The sequence below is a fragment of the Haemaphysalis longicornis genome, unplaced genomic scaffold (assembly GCF_048455015.1).
Source record: "Haemaphysalis longicornis isolate Haplotype H1 unplaced genomic scaffold, Haemaphysalis longicornis Haplotype H1 scaffold_12, whole genome shotgun sequence".
In the NCBI taxonomy this organism is placed as follows: Eukaryota; Metazoa; Arthropoda; class Arachnida; order Ixodida; family Ixodidae; genus Haemaphysalis; species Haemaphysalis longicornis.
This window is the reverse complement of record NW_027526225.1, coordinates 105342902-105363885: the sequence shown is the minus strand read 5'-3', so window position 1 is coordinate 105363885 and position 20984 is coordinate 105342902. Positions and strand designations below refer to the sequence as shown.

At 48.9% G+C, this 20984-nt stretch overlaps 1 protein-coding gene across 1 annotated transcript in view; it reads right to left on the bottom strand.

The window, feature by feature from the left end:
* Positions 1 to 1973: 1973 nt before the first annotated feature.
* The window catches only part of LOC144163195 (vitellogenin-6-like), a 52135-nt gene continuing 33124 nt past the window's right edge, over positions 1974 to 20984 (bottom strand). Inside the window, exons 14-25 of the mRNA XM_077694027.1 lie at positions 19376 to 19650; positions 17996 to 18116; positions 14157 to 14373; positions 12057 to 12360; positions 9692 to 9901; positions 8724 to 8987; positions 6881 to 7018; positions 6308 to 6550; positions 5083 to 5383; positions 4240 to 4397; positions 3534 to 3770; positions 1974 to 2350 (exon numbers count right to left, since the gene is read on the bottom strand). Coding sequence (XP_077550153.1) covers positions 2195 to 2350; positions 3534 to 3770; positions 4240 to 4397; positions 5083 to 5383; positions 6308 to 6550; positions 6881 to 7018; positions 8724 to 8987; positions 9692 to 9901; positions 12057 to 12360; positions 14157 to 14373; positions 17996 to 18116; positions 19376 to 19650 — 2624 coding nt within the window. The 3' untranslated portion in view covers positions 1974 to 2194. The remainder of the gene's footprint in view (positions 2351 to 3533; positions 3771 to 4239; positions 4398 to 5082; positions 5384 to 6307; positions 6551 to 6880; positions 7019 to 8723; positions 8988 to 9691; positions 9902 to 12056; positions 12361 to 14156; positions 14374 to 17995; positions 18117 to 19375; positions 19651 to 20984) is intronic.

Sequence of the window (20984 nt, the reverse complement as noted above, 5' to 3'; positions counted from 1 at the left end):
AAGCTGTACGCACATATTAGACACTACAGCGCACATAACCATATCATGTGCATCGTCATAGGATCACATTCCTCATGACACATGACGAAGGAGAAAGTAACAGAAAAAATTGGCCGCGTACCTGCTCTTTTCGTTGCAAATGTCGACGGAAGAGGGTAGTTGACTGGTGCCCCTGGCAAGTAAAGGCATCCCTTCTTTTTCCCGCTCACCTCTGATTCTGTTCCTCTCCCGTCTCGTTCCTTCCAAGACAACATGCTAGACGTTTGCTCAAGTCAATTTAAATTTACCGCGTTCCTCTGCTCCCAGTCGGGTGCAAGGAGGTTTTGAACCTCCTTGGTCGGGTGCCTCGATGCCAGCGCTGCCGTACGGCGGAGACGCGGGTGAATCGAAGCACGCTACTAAACATTTATAGAACCACGTTGCTCCATTCCACGAGCGTTCCAAGCGGAATGCGGAACCTATCTAGTGGAAACTTTCGTTGCAGTTGCTGGTTGAATTTTTAGGGTTCCGCCAGGTAGCGTGGGCAACAGCAGGCGACAGTTTTCTGCTGTTGATGTAGTAATTTATTTGCAATCGCAAAAAGCAAGCATCCGTCAATTTTTTTGTAAGGGAACACTACAAATATCACTCGTGTATTGATTTTCGGGCTTATATTTGCGTAATGTCTTGTTCTTGTTCATTAATGTTGACAAGTATCAACATTAACACCGAACGGCGGAGGGCAGACAGCGCCGGACGCGAATTCGCCACCGCCGGTAACCGGGAATGACCACCAGGTCACCGAAGATCGTCCCCCGCGACGCGTCAACTCTTGTGAGCGGCGCTTAAACCGCTATGTTTTTGAAACACTGCTTTAGCGTACGCTGCTTGCCGGTAGCAGGAAGGCCGAACTGCTTCACTTTTACCCTGTACCACTAGCCGGCGATTCGCACCCAGCCCCGTGATATCCGCGTACATGCTCCCACGTACTCCCACGTACATGCCCAGCACCTTTCACGCACCCTATACCCACCCGCAGTACCCCAGTATAAGCCCAGTCACTCGTCAGTCTTCGAGCCTCATTTGGCAGGCTCAAACATTTTCACTGCCATCCGCATCCTTTAGCGTCCTGACTCAACCTCATGTTCTTCCTACCCACCCAATTCCTCAGTCTAATTATGAATCTTCCCGGCTTCTCCTCCACCGTCTCTCGCCTCGATCACATCCTGAGAGCTCCGGCTGTCCCCTCGCCTCAGGGAACACCCAGGCTGCCAAGCAGGCTCAACGTAAACATATGTCTGGATCCGCACAAACATGCTGGACAACTACGCTGAATCAGCAGTCTCAATACCACCACGAGGACCTGTACGTAGATTCCTTGGATAAAGAGTTTGTTCTCTACCGCTCTCTTTGTAGTGGATTGCCGCACCGCCTCATTCCATTTGCGGTCGAATAGGACAAGTGACGCTCCGCCTCTAATCGGAATGACGCATGCCCAGTGCCGTTAAGTGGCGGTTCGCCTGAAGCCCTGCGCTCAGTTCTTCCGCAGGAATGCATAAAATGAAACAATAGAAAACGTGTCAAAAGCCCGTGGTACAAGACTGAATGATGCATGCCCCCATTCGGGCCCCTGAAGCTTAGGTGACTCCACTTTTGCAACACAACCATCCGACACCTTCAAGCCTCACGAGGCCTTCAAGCAAGTCATCAACTTATCCTTGGCCTATATGAGGTGCGCTTGCCTCGCCAACATCGAGTGGTTCGGTGACCTATACCCATTGGGCCCCCTGGTTCCCTACCCTCATGGGCTTGGTTTAGAGCCCACGGAGAAGACGCCCGTTTACGTAACACTTTCCCCATCGACCATTAGTTGCCGCATACTTGTGTGTCACTTCCGCTTGCAATAGTACCGGGGTGACATGATTATTACGCTTGCCCCGGGCATAGAGTGAGCGCATTGCACGGTAAAATGAAGCAGGACACAGACATTGGTCACACTTTTCGACTTCTTTTACTCGTTCTTTTCTTTTTATTTCACACGCTAAGACGGAGACATTGTTGTGTTCATGGCAGCGAGAAAAAAATGAACTGTAGTGGGCTTTCCGCGTCGCGTTTTTAAGGTCTGTCAGAAAAGGCAGTCTTCACGGCGGTGTTCTCCGTGGGTCAGAGCGCGCGGGAAATGAGCTCGGGATGAGGATTGGAGTGATCCGGGTGCTTAGGCGTGGCAGTCCGGGCTGTGGACCACGTAGCTACTGGCGAACTCGAGCGTGTTGTTGTACAGGTGGCCGTCGGGCCCACTCAGGTCGGTGCTGCGGTCAAGGTTGTAGTCACCGCAGAGGCCGCACAGCTTGCCGCGGTAGAATGGAGCGGTCTGCGAAAGATTGGAGGGGAACAAATTCGTCAACATTTCCAACACAACGATATAAGGCACCAGCATAGGTTACATGATCTTTCAGTGTTTTTTTTTTTTGCATTTTGGTTTTGCTTTTCGTTTTTCGTAGAGCTTCCAATGTATGCTGATGTCTACTAATACAGGCAGTTCTGCAACTAGTAGCCCACTGCCGTGAAACAGTTTGCCATGCTTTTCCTACAAACTGGGGCTGTCGCTTAAGCAACTTGCAAAGAACTCCTAGCAATCAAAAAACGCTATCAACAAATTTTGAAGCGGTTATTGCATGCCTCCGACAGAAACCCATTTCAGGTAGCTAACGCAGCGGAAAGAGAGTGAGGGCTCTTGCTGCGCCTTCAAATCAAATCCTGCCGTTTAAAGGATGTGACGCGGCAGAATCCCAGTGTGAAGGCCTCCTTGTTATATTGTGCCGTTTAACCAACTGAGCTATCCAAAGAGCTTTATTTTCTTTTCCAATAAATGTTAATAAGGGAGGCGGCATTGAAAATGCATTTCCTTGAGGGTAAGACTTCGACACTTCAGCCGATGACGCATCACGCAGTCAATCTCGTTTCTTTCGTTTGGATTGCACCCTATATCTCCAGCCGGTCGCCAGCGTAGTAACGCTAACATCGCGTCGCTACCCTTCGCCGTGACACCTGCCCTCCGGTGGTCCTAAACATAAGTGTTCGCTACATTTTGACCGTCTACCTATATTACCAACGATTGGATCCACGGCCAATGAATAATGGCAGGTGATAGCTATAAGCTGCACCTAGTACAGTCGGTTACAATTAGGAAAAGCAGCGGAAGTTGCCCCGGCACCTTATCCCTGCTACCGGCTATTCCTTCACATGGCGCGGAGAGTTCGTGACGGTGAGTATCGTGAGTAGAACGAAATTAAAGCAGGCGCAGCAGACGACGAACGAACTAATGTTCTTGCGAGTGTAACTTTTTAAACTCAAACTTGGTGACAAGAGCAGGGGATCTCACGCAATAGGCACAATCGCCTTTCTAACGTCGTTAGCGTTGATGTCACGGCCTTGTTTATTCGGCAGAGCAATGCTCAACATGTTCTATTGTCTTTCATAACTTGTATTTTACTATGGTCAAGAACAAACTACAAACCCTGCCCGTCTTACTCCCCACGTCGCTGTCTGCTCACCTGAACAAAGAGCACGTTGCCGTTGAAGTCCAGGGAGATGCCGTACGGCTTGGACACCACCTCAAACCACTTGTTCTCGGTCCTGACCTCGAAGAGCTCGGCATCGTGAGAGGTGTGGCTGTAGGGCCTCTCGGGTGTCACGTCCACCTTGGTGCCGTCCACGCGCACGATCGGGGCGCTGGCGTCGGTCACGGGGAGGATCTCAACCTTGGTCGTGTCGATGAACAGCTTCACAGCCTGTATTCGTACCGGCGGAATATGCAACATAATGGTTATAGGAGCGCATGGAAATAGCCGTAGCGCACCCTTGGTAGGTTCGCATACAGGGACGTTTAGTGGGAAAGAATGGCATGCAGCAAATAAGAAACACTTGTAAATGTTCAACACGTGTCCCGCATGCCTTTTCTAGCACCAATTGGCGGGAATTGTTAAGCGGTATAGTTAGGGTTCTCGTTGGCATTGGGCGTTTCAGGTGTAACGTCGCACTAACCAGAACGAGCTACCCTTGTCGTATCAGTGGCCCACCTCTGCCCTGTCTCTCAAATGGCCCAGACGTGCTACTACGCTAAAATACACCACAATCTCGTTACCCAGGTACATTTCATTACAGGCCTAAAGTATTTTCTGTGCCGTCACGAACATCGCGATGGACAGTTGGATTAGACATAGAGCACGAATACTTTTAGCCACGGGCCTCGTGACTAACCTTAGAGAAAGAAGGGTTGCCCGTGGCACGAGCCAGGAGAAGGAACCTCTTGTTGGGCGAGCAGTCCCGGGAGACGACCTTGTAGCAATCAGTCTCGGGCAGCGGCACAACGCTGCCGTCGAAGGTGCGCAAGCTGCGTCCTTGCAGGTCGCAGGGATCTGGGGAGAAAATTGCCGGAAGGAAAAAGTAATGCTAGCTTAGTTCCTCCTTGGATGTAATTTGTGAGAACATAGCTTACAATGTGAGGTGAATGTTGCATCCAAAAGCACCCGCACTCCTCAGGAGAGGAGCGGTTGACACTGTTTTTACACCTTGTGCAGGGGGATGAACAATACGCTACTCATCCTTCTGCTTGGTACCTCAGCGGGTCTCGTAGAAACAGGCATCATTACCATGATGATCATCACCATTATGAAAATGACGTGTCATTCCACTCCCCTGTTTTCTCATTATCACTTTTAAAACAAGGACCTTAGGGGTGAATACACCCATCATTTTGTTCCTGACATTCTGTGAGGGCAGGTCACTTCGCTATTACTGGAACGTGTCGCGATGATGATGATGGCATTGGTGGGTAAGTCAGGATGGACGTAGGAGTGAAAGAAGTTTCGCTGCGAGCCAACTGTACATCACTATACACCTTGCCCGCCCAGCCCTCCCGAAATCATATTTCCGCAAACGTCTCCACCTCTTCTGTGTACGTGCATCTTTACTTTTTTCCCTCTTTTTTCGCTACATTTGGACGAACGGAGTACCTATGCTCTGGTGTGGCTGACAGCTTTACTTCCGATAGTGAACTGAATGTCCGCTCGTTTTGGCAATTTGAAGAATTGGGACACTCACAGTGCTTGTAGTTCTTGGAGTACTCTCCGAAGTTGGAGTATCCGAGCGAGCTGAAGACCCTGGGTTCCAGCATGTGGCTGAAGATGGGCACGTTCCAGTGGTGATGTTTGTGGCCGTCCTCGGTCGTGACGACGATGTCGGTGTGGGGCTTCTCCGTCCTAGACCACCAGGGCACTTGCGAAACGACGTGTAGCTTGCCGTTCTCGCCGTGGAAGTGCGCTCGGACAGCGCCCAAGAATCCGCGGAGCTGGGTTGTTCGGGCAAGCTCGCTGCCGTAGCTGGGCAGGAGACACTTGAGCAGCTGCCGATGGAAAGGAGAGAAGTTAAATGATACCTGTAGTGCGAGGGATTGGTCGCATCACATTCAATACTAGGTTTTTGGGTCGTTTCCATAACTTTCTTCCCTGGTAATTTAGCGTAGAAAAAAAGCTGCTAAAATTTGTAGTAGGTACAAAATTTTCGTTGGTCCGTTTGGCAGGCTAGGTTTTTTCAGCATAGTGGAAATAAGGTTTGCGCCGTTTTTTCCAATCAAAGCTTTATTGTAGGAAGAAAAGGTAAAGCAGCGCCAATAATTGTTCCCATAGATAAATGAACCGGAGTAGCAGGAAAACCCATACAAATTATGTGCAGTTACCAACAGGCAGCACATCCCGAAATTCCTAATTTAGAAGTTAGCGCGCATACACGGTATCAAAACATTTGATAATGAGAAATTTCTCTTTGTGGGGTGCTCTTGTAGACAGACTAGCCTTTACTGCGGTGGTTAGAGCAATTGTGGCGCCCCAAGCTGCACCAAATATCGTTTAGTCATGGCCACATGTTGAGTAGTTCAGTAAAGATGCCCATCGCCGACATGCTTCAAACTTCTCTTGTTTAACTCTAAAGCAACGTGCAGCCCAACCCCTGACTATTAAGTTTAACGATGGGATGATGCTGATGATGACGATTAGAGGTGCTCCCTTTTTTTTAGGGTTCGATTTGTATAGCCACCTTGCTTATTTAATTTGTTCTATCCGTACCCTTTTTAGTCAACTGGCGTACGTTTCCACTTTCATGTCTCTACCCAGACGTCTTTGATATGTATCTATCCCCAGCCACCCTGTCGTCTAGTCATGTACTACGCTTCCAATAGCTTGGCGCCATCTGTCGAAAACAGCACAAGGCTGCGCCCTACAAGCGGGTTCTCCGACGTGGAAGGATGACGTTGACTTCTGGGTGAACTTACGGGCTTGTAGTTCTTGTACTCCACGTCGGCGGTAAACTTTGCCAGGCGGCTCGAGTGGCGGAGGAACTTCAGGCAGAAGTAGTTGTAGAAGACGCCACTAGCGCGTTTTTTCTCACAGTAGGCGTACATCCTGTGCAGGCCGTTGGGTCTAGCGAGGCTGTAGCGGAGAGGCTTTCCGGCGGCCGCGTTGGTTATCTGGCGCTCGTCGTCATCGGTGTGCGTGAACTGACCGTTGATGGTGATCTGCGAACAGGAAAAGATTCTATGGTGAGCATGAGTGCCTTGCGAATGTTAGCGCTCTTCCTCCATGCACACCACTAAAAAAGCGCCAATTTATGCCGCAACGTCCCTGAAGTGTGGTGGCGCTGTCGTCGGCTGCAACTGCTGCCAAAATAGTGGATTCAGAAAAAATGCAGTTTTTCGGGCTGTCGCAATTCTGGCAGCTGCCCAGGTATTGACATTCCGCTGGTTAAACCCAAAAGTTTCTGCCTGCGTTTTCTAAAACCCAAAGTACATACTTCTACTCTAATACCAACAAATATGAACGATTGAGGTTGAAAAACCGGGCCTTACGGTTGAGCCAGATTCGCAGGTGTCTCCGTAGTGAAGGTCAAGCTTGGCGTCGACGTGTTTGCCTTGGTAGAATGTCGCCACGTCCTTCATTCTAGACCAATCAGGCTTCGGGAACACAGCCGAGGCATCCAGGCAGATCTGAGGGGGTCGACAGAAAATAAAGAAAGGCTTATTAAGATCACTACGTTTCAATACCGGCATTTTTCGGCATAACAGGTGATTTTCGCCGAGAGATGGAGTGAAACAAATCTCGCACGTGGTCGAGAAAAAGGGCATCAAGACTTAGGTTTACTTGAGGATATCCAGTAACAACCATGTGAAAAAAATGTGCTACACGGTGGAAACTACCCAAGTCAGATCAACTTTGCGCACTCGTGTTCAGCGGGTTGATTACGGCTGAATTTATGAGACAGCGACTTGAAGCCATAAAGCGACGTTTTCTACTGGACACCGAGTAACGATAAAATTAGCCCGTTGGACGGGGACGTGATGTTGTCGTTGATGGTGCCTGCGTGCCTCACGCAGCGTTCTGGTGCAGGGCTGAGGCAGTAATCACGACGACGACGGCCAGTTACTTCGAGATGAAAACCCATATCTACATTTTGTACATATATTTCCAAACGTATTCCTGAGCTTGCTGGGCGCCCCGAGTGCCAAGGCCTTTCATCTGAAATGAATCGCGACCCAGCCGAGACTGATCGCCTGTTCCCCTCTTCGCTCACAAGTCAATTCAATTTCCTCCTCTTTCGCTTTCTTCCCTCCCTTTGCATGTGAAAACTGGTTAGGCCTACTCCCGGAGTGAAACAGCTCGAGCTCCATCCATGCTTACACGCGACGGTGGCCCGTTCTTGCACACTGCCGCACCAATGACATAGCGCTGACCTGACCGTTTCGGCCCCGGCATGCACCCTGTATTGAATACCTTGCTGCCCGCACGTGCAATCGCGTGCTTGGGCAGCGCGGCTTACTCCGACTCTCCCCAACTGGCCTTGCTAGCCAAGCGAACAGCTACGGTCAGAGTTTAAGCGCAGAGCACTTTAGGAGCTCGCCTTGTCGTCGTAACTCACTCGCTGGATCCAAGTAGAGCCACACGGCGTTCCGTCGTAGCGGCTGTCGTCGCGGTGTAACCCAGAGGCTTCGAAAGCCAAGCGGTTTATATAATCAAAAGCGTTCAAATCTCGTGAACCGCTGGCGCTTGTCATGCATCTCGCCGTTGTTTAGCGCAAACAAAAAGCTGTAGGTACGTTTGAGGCAAAATATACATAATTAACAGGCAGCGCTCAGGTTCACTTAGTTAGGAACGCTGGTTGGGTTGATTTGTACGATAGTAGGCGAAAAAAAGTGGAAGTGTGACGCCGGCACGTGCGGGAGAAAAAACAAGCACAAAAAGAAAATGACTCCCGATGGCGCAGTTTCAGGCGCTCGAGCACTTGGAAGGCGGGAAATTTGAATTGCATTGGGTGGTAGCAGTGAGCGGATAACGGTGCTACAGCCCATTATGGCGAATCACTGCTGCGCACTTCCAACAGCTTTCACGTTGAGTGCAACGGCTTTAATTTTTTCCCTGACCTCTTGCTTCCGAAGCGAAAGACAGGAGGGCGCGATTTGGCAAACGCGAGGCCAAGGCTTCGTTATTTGTTTCCTTGCGCGTATCGACACTAACTTCGCCGTTTGGGCCTGTACTTACACACCGCCATACGGGGGGTTAACTGTAAAGCTGGACGGAGCCACCTGACTGAAATTATTACTCAAATTGTAACCGAAGGGGCTTGTTTTTTGGTTAACATGAAAATAAAACAACAATGTTTGCAGAATTTCAGAAGTTACGGACATTACGGCTCACCTTCAGTGCGCTGTGCGGGTCCTTGCTGAACTGGGAGCGGTCGTAGAAGAACTGCATCTTGTGCTTGAAGAGGTCGTGGCTGAAGGAGTAGCGGAACTCGGACTCCGCCTTTCGGTCCTTGGTGTCACCCCGGAAGTGCACGTCGAGGTTAAACACGTGCGTCTGCGGAACTTCGTTGTCGCCGGGGAATTGGTCGTGGATTGGGAAGTGGCTCTCGCGAGGGTCTTCAGGCTCGAGGAACTTGTATGTTATGTCGACGTCCACCTAAGCAGCAGAAAAAGTTGAGGAAAGACGGCAACCATTACACCATGCGCCTTACCCAATACACTGTGCACAAAGGTGTCACTTTCCTCGCATATTTCGAGCTTTGGTAGAGGTGACCTTCACAAATCCGTCCAACAATTCAGAGCAGCTAACTGGCTCAAACATCCCACATGGTGCTTAGTATCGCATGCGGCTATCATTAGTGTTGCGATTCGTTTTTTTGTTTGGTTGCTTCACTACGTGGGGAACGATTTTATTTTCCGAATTTCCCGCTGTGATCAGGGTAGTAGCAACGGTACATTCATTTCTGGCGCAAGAATACCGAAGCAGCTCAGATTATAATATATTTCAAGCCGCTGTTTCAGGGGATATATTTTCCACCGAGCAAATAAACTCTAGGTTTGAAACTGCGCTTTCCTTTTAAACCCAAATAAATGGATATATTGTTGACGTGGGCTTTGAGCTGCCATTAGAACAAGACCACCCCCACGAATTGGCGCCCAACGTTGTGCGCCAAATTTCCGATGCCGTGTTTTGCACTGGCTGAAGGAAAATTCTGCAACGCTAGCCAAAAATGGGAAACTCTGCCACTCTACTAGCTGAATTTTAGGACAGTACACTCCTTGACGGTTTGGATGAAACGTTGGGTACTTTTCATATGACGCTTTTTTTCTCTAGTTCGCGAAGTCGACGTCTGAACTCACGGCCTTGGTGGCGTCTTCGGCGGCGGGCAGGAGATACACCTTGACTTTGCGTGGGTGCCAGTGGGGGTTGAGCATGATGTAGTAGATGCGTTCCCTCCACGTCATCTCGTGGAAAAATTCACGCAGACCGTCCTCCAGGCCCTCGTCAATGAAGTGGCCCTTGACGTTCAGGGTCATGCCCAGCAGCTCGCCGAAGTAGCTGCGGTCGAACTGCGCACAAAATCCAGAATTTTGGGCGTTGATGTACACACTTGAGAAGTGAGACTAAGCGTTCTAAGGTAGGGGAGAGTTGTTACGTGGTATCGTCGTTCGCTTAACACCAATAACACTGATACCACTCAGCACCCTTTCCCGATTCGCGAAACGTACAAGAAACTTTGACCTAATGATTACTATGCGCGAGAAGTTGCATGCGTGGCCAAGCTCCCTAACGTGCATTGTGTCAATTAATCTGATTGATTGATTTTGAAGGAATGTGGAATGAAATATATGGGGCGGATTCATTTTTGGTGCTGGTGTGCGAAGGTAGGTGGGACGTTTACGCTAGTACGTTGAATTCCAACTAGAAAGAGAGAGAAATAAAGCTTTATTTGAAGCAACCCTTGCCCGGGATGTCGAAAATCTCTACTTGTGCAACGTCTATGCGTGCTCGAATAACGTAATTCATGATACGCATCCGGTGGGGCTGCGCCTATTGTGCTATAGAAGGTGCTACAGTAAAAGGTCGTTAGTTCGAATTGCAAGGGGACGCCACCTCAGTTCGAATTAATGAAAGTTAGAACAAACTAACGCAAGCGCAAAACCGTAGAATGCGATTCTGGGGCAGTAGAGCATGTCAGGAATTGAATGCTTAATGCAGGACATGATTGATACCTGCCTTTTATACTTAGCACTTTTGTCTCTAACGAACAAATGTTGCGGAAGGCCTTCTCGCGTACTCCAAAACTGAAGAGATGGATAACGTTTCATCCGATCACGACTCCCGAGCGATGGTTGCACTAGTGCTTATTATCGTCACTGGCAGCGGCAGTTTACACTCGTCTAACCTCACGAATGATGCCATATCAGCACGACACACCCTGAACTCGTGTCCACATCGACGTAGACAGCAAAGAAACATCTTCCAAAACACCCGACGTGGGGTTTTCAGATTGCTTTCACCCGATTCAACTTCTCTCTCTGTTTTTCTTTCCTGTCCGGAGGCGACGCATCATCGAGTGTTGGCAGCGGGTGCGTTTCTCTAGCCGTTTGTCAGGCACAATATGCCGGCGCTGTGACGCGTAGTCCGAATTATCTGTGGCGGAGGCCCGTCGCTTTCGAATTCACGGGCCTTTCAATACATAATATTCTACCAAGACTTGGCCGGGCCGAAACGTACCGTTCAAATTACCCATAAATTGGAGTTATTGAAGTTCGAGTTAACGAGAATTCACTGTATTAAGTTTCTTCCCATGACTTTGGTTCTTCACCGCGAAGTATCGAAGTGCAGTAGACGACGCTCTGTGAGCCCTTCTTCTGTGTTTCTGCCGCTCGTCTTCTGCTGAGCTTCGATACTTCGCTATGTACGAACTCGCCCAAACCAATGCTCTGCTGAACTTTCTTCACACGCCAAAAACACTCTGCGGCTACAAATGCGTCGCAGACATGCACTGTAGTAGATCCATGGGGAGGTGAACTTATTTCTGTATAGCATGTCTCGGTATTATCGCTAGCTTTTTAAATAGAATTTTCGACAGACTGCAAATTTGGACCGTAGTTTTTGCCATAATAGTATGATTCTCGTTTCATACAGAGAGATACCAAACTACTATAAACACAGCAGGGGCGGATTCCAAGCTGCAAACAGCACGCTTAACGCTGCACAAGCGAAGACATGGAGACAGCTTCAAACGAATGCCTACCCGAACTGGGTGGCCTATGGTCACTTCCATCCAGAAACCTTCTTGGGTTAGTGCAAGCACTGCGGCCACCACGCACACCTCACACACATTATGTGGAAATGCCAAAAATACCACGGAACAAGACCCCCTACCCTCCATAGACATCAAACATCTAGAGCACTGGGAAACACTCCTATCGCAGCTCCGATTCCCTAACGCAGCCCCACCAGGTCTAGAAGGCCGAAGAAGCCCCCAGGAACTAAGATGTCCTGGTGGTCTAACACGGCAGAGAGAGCCCAAGCTCTTTACTTCTTGGCGAATAAAGTGTTCTTTCTCTCTATCTCACACACAGAAAAATTGTGGCGTACCCACTAAAACACGCGTCACATTTTCTTTCTTTCGAGAAAGCTGCTAGCTAGCCAACTCCATTGACTTGACATTCAGCTATTTTCTGCCTCTCTGGCAGGATTCTGACACCGTCTCACCTCCCGTAGGTCTTCGGTGTGGTACAGGGGCTTTGTCAGCTGGGCGAACGCTGTGACTGGGTCCGCGAGCTCCTTGGTAAGGTCGTAGGGCATCTTGAAGGTGAATGGGTGGGCGTAGTGGTTACCGATGTTGTGCGGCAGGCCCAGGGGACGGTGGAGCTTAAGCTTTCCTTCGAGGATCGACAGGGTGGCCTTGAGTTCGAGAGGCCAAGAAATCACAGTCCTCTGGTCAATTCCCGAGCCAAGAGACGTCTTGTCGAAGGTCAGTGCGGTGGCGATATACTTGTTAGAGCGGACTTCGTACCTGGACGCAAAGCGGGTGACCTTGTTAGATGAGCATGGTTTAGTCACACCAGGCGCGTCGTAGGACCTACTGTGTTAAAGAGAATAGTCTTTCTTCGGCTATATAGAAGCAAAACATTTGTCTGTCTGTATGTCTGTCTCTGTGCACGTCTGCCGCTTGATTCAGCCGCCCGGCCAATGGTTAAAAAAACTCTGAAACAAGATGATTACATGGGCAAAACAATTTACAAACTACTAAATCAGGTAAGCAATTGATACTGCCAATATTGTTTAGCAAAAAGAAAACGTTAGGGACATTTGAGGCAAAGCAACAATACAAAACAATTCTTAGGCGGTCTTCCTTAAATTCGAAAAAGGCGTCGGCGTAATAATTGCGATAGCAAAAAAGAACGCGTTAAAAACGCTAATTTAACCCCTAAACACACAAAGTGCTCGCGGTGGAGCCTTTGGCTCGTGTCTCGTTACAGTAAAAAAAAAGTCCTAAGAGATGGCGCGACAGCAGTGCGAACGCGGGAAAATTGAATTGACTTGAGCAAACCGCCACAGTGTTTATCATGGCAGGAGCGAGACGGGGTTGTATGGGCGTAAGATGTGGGCGGGGAAGAGAGGAGAGATGGTTACGTGGGCGACCGAAGACTACCGTCTTTCTGCAGCATTTGCAGCCAAGCGAGCAGATACGCGGTAAATTTTTATCGTAACGTCTTCGAGCTCCGACATTCCTAGCACTGAGATACCCGTTCGCTTCTCAAGCAGTAATGAAATCTTCAATATTGAAGTGGCTACGCTCCCGTGCTGCCTTTCTCATCTTCACTGAGGGAAACCAAGCTGGCTTTCACAAACATAAACGGACAATCGCACCACGCATTAAGCTCGACAAAAAACATCATGAACCAGGCTAGTTTGTCCTCGCCAAAGTAACAAGCTTCGTACACCTTTTCACTATTTGGGCACTGACACCTTCCTCTACACCGGTCCTTGTACAACGCACATTCTTGGTAGTTGACCACTTATGACAACAGCCCTCCAGCCTGATGCATTTTATGTCCATGGCATTTTTTGTTAGAATATTTGCTCCAGCGCCGCAGAAGAGTGCAGTGTACGTACGCGGCAATCTCCCCGAGCATTGCCCTCGTTTTTACGCTTTAGTTCTTATGTATTGCTTAGGATGTCAGAAGAACGGCAGCAAAACGGGTTCAGGAATCCTTTTTCGGCACGCTCAAATGCAGATAGGACTTCTGGGTAGTTCGCTTCGGTATACATACTGTTTCATTAACTGCATGCAGCGCTGTCAAGGTATAGCTAAAATCAGTCAATCAGCATGGCGTACGCAGTGGCATCAACCAATGAGCGTACCAGACGACGTACCGAGAAACCATGTCCCCGTGACTACGTCGGTGGCTTCAACAAGGTAAAAATTTGAGCTGGTTGGTAGATATTCAAGAATAGTAAAAAACAGCGCAAAGGACGGGACAAAGAAGAACAACAGGATGAAGTGCTGTCCTGTTGTTCATCTTGTTGTTCTTCCCTGTCCCGTCCTATGCGCTGGTTTTTTGCTATTCTCGAGTCGGCTGCTTTTCAAGCGGAAGAAGCAGACGACGCGAATATAGACTGATTTTATCTGCCCATTGTTCTTATCACCTCTGTAAATCTAGCACTTTCCGCAACGCAGCAAAGAATGAGTGAAGCAGAATATTGCGGGTGAGTATGAAATTAAATTCGTACTATTTCTTGTGCGAAAACAAAGTGCTTAAGAGACAAAACCCCTGCGGTGGTCTGAGGAAATGTTTCGGTTCTCACAGGTAGTGGCGCTTGAGGTTCAGGTTGATCTCGGCCATATCGCCGTGGGTGATTTCCACCTCCTGGATGTTGGCGTAGATGAACTCTGCCTGCTTGTAGTCGAAGAAAACCGGAACGCCCAGCTCGGTTGGTGCCATGAAAGTCATGTCTTGGGTCAGGTAGAAGACCTTCTTGTTGCGAGCGTTTTCCAGGAGTTGTGCCGTCTTCTCGGCTGCCTCTGCAAACGACGAAAGAGCGCAAGTAGAGCTTCTACTGATGGCATGATAAATTTAGTGGTCGTGTTCAGCGCCAATATCCGAAGGTGAAAGTGGGCTGCTTTCAAGGAACAGTGATGTGACCAGAAAAAAATTAAAGCCTTTCCACTCAATGTGAAGAAAGCTGTCGGAAGTGCAGAGCAGTGATTCGCCATAATGGGCTGCAGCGCCGTTATCCGCTCACGGCTGCATTTCAAATTTCCCGTCTTCGCAGTGCTCGCGCGCCTCCTGCCTAAAACTGCGCCAGCGGGAGTTCTGTTCTTTTTGCGCTTGCTTTAATTTCATATGCTGGAGCTGTTTTGCGTCATTTCGAACGCGCCATTCTTGTTTTGCGTGGATGGAGCCTTTTTGCGTCATTTCGAACGCGCCAGTTCTTTCTTGTGTGGCCGCTTTTTTTGCGTACTATTTTAAAAAGCAACCCAACGAGCATTAATTCCTTACTAAGTGTACGCGGGGGCTACTGGTTATATACACAGAATTGGCCTGAAATGTACCTGCAGTTTTCGTTGCGCTAAACAACGGCGAAATGTGTGGCATGCGCCAGCTGTTTACGAGGTTTGAACGGTTATGTCGATTTAAACAGCGTGGTTTTCGAAGCCTCAGCGTGACTCCCTGACCCCGGTACAGAAGGTATACTTGGGTCCGTTATCTCGCTGCTTGATGACGGATGCTTTCATGTCCGCCGGCCAGCGCCGCTTCTCGGAAACTATGCAGAATAGTTGAAAGTTTGTTTAGCATTACTCAGGCGGCGCTCCTACGCCTTCTTCTTTTTCACCATGCCTGTCTGTCTTGGTCTGTCGCTGATAAAACCGCTTTTGCCTCGGAGCAAAATCATTTGTGCTGCCGCAGGCTAATGCCGGCTTATCTACTTGGTCACGGTCCCCGAAATTTTCTGGGTGCGGCATCTCCCGTCCCCTCCGCATTTCGGTCTTTTTGTGTCCGCGCTGTTCGCACTCCGCATCGGTACGCACTTTTAAAATTGAGAACTATACTGTAGAAGCGCCCGGACCGCGTGGCGGGAACCTCAGCTGTTTATCCTTTTGTTTTATATAACCTTCTGAAATATACAAGCTCGTGATATTCTCGTGATATTTGGAAAGTAATGGCAGAAGTGAACGCCTGAACAAAAAATGTGCACGCAATTTTTTTCTTCCCTGAACGTCCAGAGAGAAACACATCAGTAAAACAATGGCTGCACGATCCGAAAATATCGTTTTTCTGTTCGTATTTGTCTACTGACAATTAATGTTCCTACACTATTTCAGTTTCGCCTCCGTGTTTATCTTGAGCGAGCGACACGTTGAACGAGGTCTCCGGTGCGCCCCAGAACTACCGCCCCGTCGCGGCTAAGATATGAGCGCAACGGCTCTTGAAACCCAAGAGGCAAGATGACAGACCCACGTCGTAGAAGTGGGTGCAGCGTTCGCGACTCGCGAGCAGTGACGTAAGGCGAGATGTCCGCCGGCGCGCGCCACATAGCGGATGAGTGCCTGAACTAAGCGTCCCTACCCTTCCCATTAAAAAGCGCGCGACGCGTTAGGCAATGTTTATAGAGGCGGCGTTGGTCCCACACCCATGCTCTGCACCTCAGCGGATGCTTGACCCAAGCTGACCGAAAGGAGGGCCTAGTTTACGAGGTGTGACCTTGGATTTTAAGAAAACATGCGTTTAGAGACATGTACTGAGGCCTACGGGAACAATCTGTGCACTCTAAATACACCAAAAAGAACATTTATGCTGCTAAGGTGTATACAGGACTGACTATGGCCATTTTCCAGGCTGTAAATAATTTACCACAAGAAGAAAACGGCACAACGAGAAAAAGAACACGTCGGCGATGATGAGGGAACGCAATACCTTAATTGGTTCCTTTCGTCATGCCACATACCCCCTGGTGGCAGCCGCCAGCAATCGGAATAGTTTGAGCGCTAATTTTCCCGCTCCACAAAACTATGAATTGGAAACCCAAATGCAATAAAAGAATTTCGTGCGGTTTCACTCGGTAAAGATGGATGACCTGCGACGCAGGACGCAGTCCATGGAATGCACGAAACAAAACACGTATATCTGTAAGTTGAGATCGAGCGTACTTCCTAGCCATCTAGCTGAATCAAACTTGAAAGTACTCGAGCTTTATTCTAGCGGACAAAGATTGAGTTATCTTTTTCCTTCCCGCATCGTGGGCATCTTACTGTCTGTGTAGCGCGGCAAAACAATCAGCCTCACCACTGAGGACACCGGAACGGTCGCATTGGGGCTGTTGACGCCCTCGTTTAAATCTTTCGCCAGCACAATAGACATGTTATCAGTAAGGGCATGAAACCTATACCTGCGCGTGCACGACCCCCTTCCTCCCCCCCCCCCCCCCCTCCAGTCTCAACCCGTGCATTCATAGACCCGCCGCGGTGGCTCAGTGGCTGAGGCGTTCCGCTGCTGAGCCCGAGGTCGCGGGTTCGATTTCCGACCGCGGCGGCCGCTTTTCCGATGGAGGCGAAAAATGAAAACGCCCGTGTGCGCGCACGCCCCTCTCCTTCTACCCCAAACCCTGCACGCATAAACCGGCAACCAGTCATACGCGCGTGCTTAGGCGTGAAATTCACCGGCGAAAATGTATCTCGGAAATCATTTCAAACTGAAGAGCACTATAGGCTCACGTCGGCATTCCAAGCGGAGAAGTTGCTCTTCATCCGCGGGGGATTCGCAACTACTCGACGAGGGGGAATTTGAGGCGGCAACGAAGGTGGCTATTTGCTCGGCAACGGCGATTTTCCGTCTTATCTATGCGGATTCGGGCTTCTGTTGACTTTCCGCAATCATCTTATCACCGAGTGTGCAACTTGTGAAACAGGCAACGGTGGTGGCGGGAGGAATAACAGTTGTGAATAAACGGATGGCAGTGGCGAGAAGGTGCTCCGGAGCGGCGCCGAGTAAAGCGGCTTCACCGGAATGAAAACTGGGAGAAGGGGGGGGGGGGGACATATGCTGCTGCGCAGTAAAATGTGTTCCACATGGCACGGTAAACTAAGAGCACGTGTGTGAAACAGGCGTAGAACAGCTGCGCAGAACTCTGATTCTAGAGAAGCTGCAGCATGTGACAGTCTGCTTGCTCAAACGATTCGCGCCATAATACTAATAACATAAAACAAAGAAAGAGTTAAAAATACGGAGTAGCATTTAGAAGCTTTTCGAAATAACTCGGGCCAGATTGCGACGAAACGGCAGCTAAGAAAAGAACAATAAGAATACGACGTCGCAGTGAAGAAGTCGTTGGTAAGTATAAGTAGGCTTTGCCCTTCAAGGAACGTAAGCAAACCGAAGTGCCAAAAAAAGCTTTTTCAAAGTAGCTTCGAGAAAAAAGCCTCTGTCGTCACACAGATGAACTTCCTCCCAGCATCCGTTTTAGCTCTTGCATTGTGGTCATCATATCTACGGCGCATGTGGTTTACGTGATAAACAAGGTTCAGTTTAAAAATTCTTTGACAACTTGTTACGAAATGAATTTGGGCTTTCTTATGGAGTCTCCAACGTAGCCCATCATTACTTGGCGTCAGCGCATATCCACGAGCACAGATTTCATTGGCTTACCCTTTCCCTTGATGGCAATGAGGACGCTCTCGTCAAAGTCCCAGCTGTCCACGGCCTTTCCGAACAGAGACAGACTCAGGCGGGCGTAGACGGGATCGTATTCGCGGTCAGCGATGGGCAGCTGTTGAGGTGAAACAGAAAACAAGACTTGCCAGGTCAAAACAAATTGTTAAATTTCCCCACACTAATATTCTGCACGATAATTCGATATGGACTCCAGCATGCCGACTGTTCATAAAGGGTCGGTCGGCAGAATAAGTGAATCGCAATGCTGAACATTCCAGAGGCGTTTAAGGATTAAGATCAGATGAAACGCTATTTCGCACGGAGCTGTTCTATATATAAACGTAAACAGGTGGTTGCAGAATTTAGGTACATTCGCAGGGCAAGCCCTACTTGACGTTGAGTTCTCCTTTTGAGATGTACATAGCATGGCATCCGGGCGTATGGCAATTATGTGACCATGTGCTCGAAATTTCAATGGATTCCGAAAACTCAACAAGTTACTAGCTTTGTTGTGCAGGTGGTAGACAAGAGAGAAGTGCGATGCACCTTGAAGAAATATTCGCGAAAAGGCCGCTTTTCTCATGCACCCTCACTTAACACATAAACCGTAAAGGTGTATGTGTTAAGTGAGGGTTTAACAGGCACTTAGACATGATCCTGAGCGCGTGCTTCTATGTAGATGGCCTGCTCAGTGGGCAGCTCTGTCAACGGACGTCGGCGCATCAATAGCACTGCACAGATGGTAAATAAGGGCAAATGAATTGGGCAGCGGGATGGCTAAAAAACAAAAAAACTGTGGTGGATTTCTCTGTCATAGGAATCGGAAAAACACGAAAGGGAAAGGTGCCGCGAAATCTGCAGCTGAGCATGATTTGCGTATCGGCGGCTACCTTGTGGGTGTGCTTGGCGAGCGACGTCCTGCGGCGGATCACTTCTGCAAAGGTGTACCGGCGTCATTTCAGTGACGGATATGACGTCAGTAAAATCTTGGTGTATACCGGCATAAAAAACTTTCGTGTTAAAATATAATACCCGTAAACGAACAGCCCTAAGTATAACGTAGTCTTTAGTACTAAATGTTGCTTCCCCGCAAGAAGACCCTGTCTGCAGGGGTGCGTCCTTTACAGGCCGCTTGCTCCGTTGTACTGGCGTCATTTCCGTGACTGATATGAAGTCAGTAAAATCTTTCTGTACCCGGGAATAAAACACTCGTGTTAAAAAAAAGGAAACTGCTGCAAGGGATAGATGGGCCAAAAGGAAAAGACAATGCTGGGAGGCATAAAGGACAGCGATGAGCCTAGGTTCCGGCAATATTCCGCCATATTTCTGGGTAAAATATCTTCGAGTAGTTTGCAGAGATCACAGCGCACTCACCGCATCCTCGATCTCCTTTCGCTCCTTGGCCGATGCGTCACGTGGGAAACGGCGACGGCCGAGGATGTCCCACAGGCTCTTTGTGGATCCTGGCTGTGGGCCAACGAGTCCGTTGATGAGGCGGTCCAGTCCCCAGCTTTCGAACGAGAGGGCTAGCGTGTCGTGTGATCGTCCGGCTATGTAGTCCTTCATATGGAGGTAGCAGTTTCGGGGCAGAAAGCTGTCATGGGACCGGATCATCTCCACAAGGGTCATACCACCGAAGTCGTACTTCTCTGTTTCATGAAAGAATTGAAAAGGAAAGAGGGCACAACATATTCTCAGACATGATATTGCCTGATTCGGACGTCACAGGCCGTATTTCTTTCGAGGCGTGACATCAAAAAAGGGAGGTCCACCTGACATCTACACGTCGTGTCAGCTGAATGTGCACGATACAGATGATGAAGGAACGCCAAGAGACAGGACGTCCTTATCGTGTTGCTTCTTGAATAAAAAATACCCAAGCTATACTTATTTTGCAAAGTTAGACAAAAAATAGAATACCCGTGCTACACGAGCGTTTAGAAGCCCTTCGAGTCGAACGTCATTTGACTCAAATGACTTGTTTGAGCTGCTACACGACGTTTTTCAAAGGCATTTGGTTGAAATGGCATTTGAGTCGAAGGAGCATGACAACTGCCCTTTGAGAATCTCAATGGCCTTTGAAACGCGAACAGTCGTACCCTCGGGCGCAGTTTCCGCATGCGGTAATAGCAAGAACAATAATTTACGAGGAAAACTAGGCGTTTAAGGTGCACGATCTTTATAACTTTTCAATTCTTTTCGTTTTCTGTCACTCGCTCGACGATTTCAAGGTAACTTGGTGCTCTTAACACCAGCGGTGCGTAAAAATAAATAACTGGCTGCCTTCTGCATGTTTTGTGCGCGCATGCACAGTGTTATCAATTTTATCACTAATAATTGTCTTCTTGCCCATTTTAACTCTGAAATTAAAATTTTGCCGGGAACAAAACAAGGGCAGCAGTGGCGACGCCAAAACATGGCGGGCAAACGCGGAAACTTTCAACTGCCTTTGAGAATTGTCGTGTAGATCGGCGGAACTCCTTCCAGTTCGAATGACATTTGAAATTTCGAAGGTCATTCGACTCAAATGTCATTTTAAACGCTCATGTAGCACAGGTATTCATGACTTAAAAAGGAGAAGGTCATAAATAATTGAATGAACGACTTTATTTAAAAACAGGCCTGAGCCCTGATGGGTTATTATGAACCGTGAAAATAGGAGACGAAAGTCGCAACTAAGTTGTCATGAAAGCAATTGAACACTATGTGGTCTGTTGGCCGGCCTTGCTAAGGCTATCAGGCAACTCTACACTGTTATCAGGTCGCTCTACATCATCAGGCCGCTCTACCCTATCAGCTATCAGGCCGCTCTACACTATCAGGCCGCTCTACGCGCTGCTCTAGACTACAGGCCGACCACTGGTAAGCGAATAGATTCCAATGCGCTCGACAAGAGTAGCGTTTGCTTGCACAAGTTCCACTTGGGCCGTATTCTTAAGTGCTGGTGGGCAGTAGGATGTCAGCAGTGACTGGCCGCTTTCGA